This window comes from Polistes canadensis, unplaced genomic scaffold (genome assembly GCF_001313835.1).
Source record: "Polistes canadensis isolate GaletaPanama2010 unplaced genomic scaffold, ASM131383v1 scaffold_37, whole genome shotgun sequence".
NCBI classification, from domain to species: Eukaryota; Metazoa; Arthropoda; class Insecta; order Hymenoptera; family Vespidae; genus Polistes; species Polistes canadensis.
The window spans coordinates 504,185-510,793 of record NW_014569584.1 but is presented as its reverse complement, the minus strand read 5'-3'; the positions used below and the strand labels follow the sequence as shown (position 1 = coordinate 510,793).

Genomic DNA, 6,609 nt, shown 5'->3' with positions numbered 1-6,609 from the left:
ATATTATATATTATTTTATATACACAATATAATTTTACTTTTTTAAATGGAGTTCATATATTTATATAAGTTATTACGAAAGTAGGCCAAAAGTAGAAAATCTGAAATATTCTATTTATTCATGATTTTGCGTTATGTATATTAAAATAAGAAAAAAGAAAAAAATAAGTAATATGTATATGATAGTAACTATGAATTTTATAATTACTATCTCATTTAATATACAGACATACATATATAATTATATTCGTTAATTAATTCATTACTATTATTATGTATATAGAATATCTTTTTTCTTCGTCTAAATGCTTAATTTCCGACCTCGACAGTTCGTGCAATCTTAGTTAAAACTATTACGCGAAATAAATATATGCACATTTTTGTTTAATACTCCTTTTCATCAAAATAATATAACGAATCAATATATCAAGGAATAATGAAAATAGAAATAAATACAAATTGTTACGAAAGAAAACGTGCTGTCGCGAAACAATCTTTTTGTACGAGACAAAAAGTTCCGAGTCAATGGTGAAAAATAGAAAGGAAGCTTTTTACTTGACCCATTACGAACTTTCTCTCAATCTACTCGGAAACATCGATATACAATAGATATTAATCGGCCTAACCATAATCCTGATAGACTTTTCATAACGTTCTAAAGAATTTCTTTTCTTTTTTCCTTTAAATTTAGATTGTTATGTAGAATAGTAGAATTAATGACCTCATTGAGAGCTTATTTTTAATGCAAATATACATTATCTTTCTTTCTTTCTTTTTTTCTCATTCCCTTTTCTCTTTGACTCTAAGTTTTCTTCTTTATTCTTGAATTATTTACAAATCTCTTTTACAAATAATATTCTCCCGGTTTTTGTACGGGGGAAAAAAAATAAAGGAAAAAGAAAAAGTGAAAGAGAGGAAGGGAGAATGAAAATACCACGAAATAAACATGTTCGAATGAACGAGTGTTCACCTTGTCGACATTTTTCACGATTTATCGTACACAGGTTGAACGTCAGCGCGTTTGACCAGCCGAACCAAAACGAAAGTATTTCATTTCGAGTTTAGCAATCGGCAAATTATCCTGTAGTATGACAGTTCTCTCATGGACAATGGATTGCAAACGAACGGAAAATCGATTGGCTGAAAGAGACAAAAATCTGGATTAATGAAAAATACTTGACAAAAAATAAAAACTCGCTTTGAAAAAACGATAAGCAAAACAATCAAGGTGATACGGAACTGCGATAAGGGTGCCTACCAAGTTCATTGTCTTTGAGAATAATCAAGGGGCGAATATTGTAACAAAAAAAATACAAAAGAAGAAAAAAAATAGAGAAAGAAAGAAATGAAACAAAAAAAGAAACAAACAAACAGAAAGAGAGGAAAAGAATCGTTTGCTTTACGTAGGGCTTTTTTATGAGGAAAAAAATATATAAAGTAAAAGAAATAGCTCGAAGAAATTGGACGATATAAAGATCGTTTTATATATAGGGTATCCAGTTTGAATTCGTCCCTATAAATATTATATTACGCTGAATTTATATTCATTAGATTCCCATATATAACGTGGTTAATATGTTACGTTACGTTATATGACTTCGCGTTACAGGAAATCACGTTTTATGAAAATTTTTCTCGTGTAACACAAGTACGTTAATTTTTTAAATTTTTTCTCGAGATAATTTAAAATAATTTCATGAGAACATATATATTTAATATGAATAATGATAAAATTCTTCTTTTTTTCGCAAATTATTTTTGAGAACCTAATATTCAAAAAGAAAAATATAAAAACAGAAACAATTATGATGATATTATATTAAGATGATATAAAGTAATGCTCAATTAAAGCAAATTTGATTTTTATATACGGGAAATTCTAACATTTTATTGCATAACACGTTAAAAAAGGAATCACGTTATACGAAAAATGTATTTACAATATTTTCGGCATTTCAAGAAATCGCGTTATACGGGGATCTGCCGTATTGCCTTTTAATCGATGTTGGAAACATTTCTTTTTTGTGTGTTTAATAATTAAAATAAATAATTTAATAACTCAAAGAAATATAGTATAAATTCTCGTATAAAACGAATTTGGGTATATTCGAAAAATAAACTTTAATGAAAGAAATTACGTGATGAATTGAAATAAATGATACAATTTTTAGAAATTTCTATGTCTTTCGATTCAAATGACATATTTTTTAAAGTTATGGTTACCACGAAGTATTGCGCGTGACTTCTATAATAAACTATAGCAAGAAATACGTTTAGTCGCATGAGGATAACTGCGTTACTAAGTGCGATATGAATGCACAGCTGGTGCATAAATCATGGATAGTAACATGTGTCGAGCTAAAGGTATCATTAATGTGTTAGAGAAGGGATAAAGAGGATAGTTAACGTAGTTAACGTATCAAGGTGCGAATACGTGCATAGTAGCTTGCTTGGTTAGTATATACATATGTACCACTGCGTTTAACGCTTTGCTTTAAGAGAGAGTAAGTGAGTAGTTGAAATGCTTAACGTTTATAAGCTTGAAATATCCTTAAAGATATTCAGTAGTCTAACTGAACGAAATACATAATCTAAATAATGACGAAATCGAACTAATTTGAGAGTCATTATGTAACGATTGAAAAAACTGACCGATATTTAACAATTATAACGTTGATACTTCTACAATAGGAAAAATTTGCAGCATCGCATTCTTTGCCATATTATGAACCTTTGCAAATCGATTTATAACTCGAAAAGGTATTTTACGCGTAGACAAAAGAGTGTACTTTAATTTAATATAAAAATCATTAAAATCCGCTTGCTGTAAGTATAAGAAATTTTGGTCGAACTTTTTTTTATTGCAATGTATAGTCAATCAAAACAGATCAACTTTTATTTAAAGTATTTTTTTGTTCAGGTTATCGCAAGTACTTGAAAAATCTTGACTATCATGATATATATGAATATATAATATGCTTAATGAAACACACAGAAAAAAGTTTAAGTCCAATAAAAAACCATTAGATATTTGAGAGTTCCCTCTCTCTTTCTCCCTTTCTTTTCTGTCTCATTCCAGAGTTCGTAAAACGGCACGTTCCGAGTCGGTGGCGTCCCATAGCATTAGGACAAACAAACCGTATTTCGATACATCTACCTACTTCATTGTCTTTACAGAACGTTTAATGTGTACTGACCTGAAAACCCCTTTCAACTGACTTTCAGGTTTCTATTCGTGGCGCAATCCAGATGACGGCTCCTGGTTCATACAAGCCATTTGCAAGGAATTCAATATCCATGGCCGAACTCGTGATCTACTCACTCTGATGACTTTCGTCAATCGACGAGTTGCCATTAACTATCAATCCTACGTACCCCATCTAAAGAATTCCCATGCGAAGAAACAAATACCGAGTATAGTCAGTATGTTGACTCGGTTGGTATATTTTCCTAAAAAAAGTATTTTACGATCGACACCAGCGATACAACCGGCTCCCGAAGAAAAGAAAACATCTTATATAAAGAACAAGGATTGTGATACTATGCCATGCTGACATCCTTCAGATTGCAATCTCTGAACTTTTGTACAGATGACATCGTCTATTATTTTCTTTTCCTTTTCGTCAACTATTTTTTTTTCTATACACGCACGATTATAAATTAATAACTTTCCCTTTTTCTACGTGCATGTATATTATGATATAATTTTAACTTTTAAGAATTAAAAAAAGAATAATAAACGCGTTATTAAAGTATTATACATATTATTTCAAAATTTTGCATTTTTTTCTATTAAAAAATAAAATAAATAAAATTATATGTTAACTATATATATAGGAAACCGAGGATAGTAATAACATTTTGTTTTTAGAATACGATTACCAAATATGATACTAAACTATTATGCTTAGTAAAATAACTTGTACACGAAAATGTTGTTTACTTATCCTTGACATATTAAGTTATAACAGTTTCTCTGTATGTAAAGTAAAATATTTAGATTATTATATAATATAATATATTAATATTATAAATAAAAATATTATGTAATATATATATTCCTAATAAAAAAGTAGCAGAACACACATACACACAAGTGTTACAACCTATTTCGACCTCAGATCTGTTGTAACGCGGAATAAGTAGCAACGCAAACTTAACTTAATAGAATTGATATATTTAACGATATAAATTATAATTATAAATATAGAAAAGAGTATAATTTGTAACAATTTAATGAGAAAGACAATTTTAACAAAAATAAGAAACTTTTTGTTTGGTATATTTTTCACATTCCCAATTATTGCATTACACCGATTTTTTTATTTGGTTTGCTGGTTATATAAGATTCTGTGCAAACAAAACAATAATATTCCCTAACTTTCTATTTATATAAGTTAATTTTCTTTAATAGGAGAAATTCTTATTTAAATTGTAAAGTGAACAAAATAAAACATACATATGTATATCTGTTACTTTGTAAAAATGTATTATTCAGTTAATTTATAAAATGACTACGTATTACAGGAAATATTTAAGAGTTTTAAAGAAAGCATATATTGGGTGTATCTTTTAGGTATCTTTTAAGTAACTACCGAAAAAAAGATGACAATTTTGATGCAATGAATTTAATATCGAAGCACCGAATTAATTGTCACATCTAATAAATCACAATTTTATATTACTAACAATAAATTACATTGGGATATATGAAAATGTTATTATAATGTGTTCGTTTATTTAAATCTATTAAATATTTTTATACATTTACATTGTTACATTTTTCCTTCTATTACCATCTTCCCTGTTTTATCAAACCTTAGGCCTGCTAGAATTTATATTTTTTAAGAATAAATAAATACAAATGAGACAATTTAAATATTTGTATCAGTCATATTCAACCTGCGACTCGGCACATCCAGTCATAAATTTACCTTTTTTTTTTTGTTTTTGTATTTCGTAGTAGCCAGAATTGATTGCTGGCTACTTGTACCCTATCCCTAAATCCCTCGTCCGATTTTCAAGCGACGCCAATATGCGGCCCGAAAAAGAAAAAAAAAATATTGTCGTGTCATTAAATTCTTTAGACAGACTGTTTAAAATAAATGAATTCTCGTTGATTGTTCAAAGTATAACTATAGATACACTAATTTTAAGCAAAGAAAATCGATCATTGTAGATAAAAAGAGAAAGAGAAAGACTTAAGTTTCGATTGAACTACCCCATCGAAAACTCGATTCCATTTCATCGTCTGCAAGTACTGTTAAAGTTACTATTTTGCTTTTCTCATTGAACTCTATTCGTTTCTGTATCAGACTTATCTGACAATGAGTGGATAGACAAACCAAAGGATACACTACCACGAATTAAGAAATGTTATTAGAAACGATTTTCCAACATTGTGCTGCAGATTGACATTTAAATACGACAAAAGTGATATTTGAACCAAATCTCCAACAAGTTTGCATATAAAAGATGTTATTTCTTTTTCTTTTTCTTTTTCTTGAATTGTATGAAATCCTTGAACGGTTTCCCTTTGGTAACATAAATCAAACCTCGAATCCTTAAAATTCCAAAATGAACGCAACCACGTGCACGAACTTAAATTTTTATATATTTCTTTTGAATACGAATACATAAACATGAATTTTATTGTCGGTGAGTATATTATATTGATATAAATACATAGAATATATCGAGAAAACGTTGAAGAATTTCAGATTTTGAGCGATTATTTTTGTGATTTGATTAATAATATAAACAATTTTGTAACATCAAATAAATCATAAACTAAATTATATTACTTATTGTTAATTTCTTATATCTTAAAAAAATAAACATTTTTCCGAATTAATATTGATATAATATATACATATTTTATTCTTTACATATATACATATTACAAATAATTTTCTTAAATTATTTTCCCTATTATTATTATACTCCATATGTGTATGTAAAATTAAAAAATAACATGAGAATTAATCTGTCACAAGAATTTAAAAATATACATAAATAAATCTTAGACAGAATGTGAAAATGTTTTATATGACCATGAATGTGAACGTGTGCGACGATTGATACGTCACATATAAATTGTATAATATAGACTCCAATACAAATGTAAATATGTATTCATGATTAATAGGTCAGATAAAAATGAAGCCGCATATCAACGTAAACATGAATATATATATATATATATATATATATATATATATTTATATTATGTATACATAGTCAAGTTTTCTTTTAGTACACGAAATCGTTTAACTTCCTCCAGGTGGAAAAGTAAAGTAAAGCTGTTCTATACGTTATTCGAACTACCACGTACTATTGTGCTTCCCTAACGACGGAGTTAACAAAGGAACGCTTTGATAAAATGGTTCTATGAACGTTCTGCGAACGCCATTAGTATAAGTGTGCCCGGGCATAACGTAACGCGTGCATTCTCTATCGATCGTAATATCAAGCGCGATATTTACCATAGAATTTACTTTTTCTCTCTTTCTCACACTTGTTCTCATAAATAATAAACAAGATTTTTTTATTGCTTGTATTTAACGCGTTTGCATTTATATCGATAAACTTTTATATCCTATCATTATC

General features: G+C 28.2%; 2 protein-coding genes across 3 annotated transcripts in view; one reads left to right on the top strand and one right to left on the bottom strand.

Moving 5' to 3' along the window:
* LOC106784538 (caspase-1-like) overlaps positions 1-3,638 on the top strand; it is a 13,252-nt gene extending 9,614 nt beyond the window's left edge. Inside the window, exon 5 of the mRNA XM_014744211.1 lies at positions 3,226-3,638. Within this exon, the coding sequence (XP_014599697.1) occupies positions 3,226-3,554 (329 nt within the window). The 3' untranslated portion in view covers positions 3,555-3,638. The remainder of the gene's footprint in view (positions 1-3,225) is intronic.
* Positions 1-6,609, bottom strand: part of LOC106784537 (alkaline phosphatase-like) — a 123,117-nt gene that overhangs the window by 45,728 nt on the left and 70,780 nt on the right. The gene's annotated exons all lie outside the window — the stretch shown is intronic.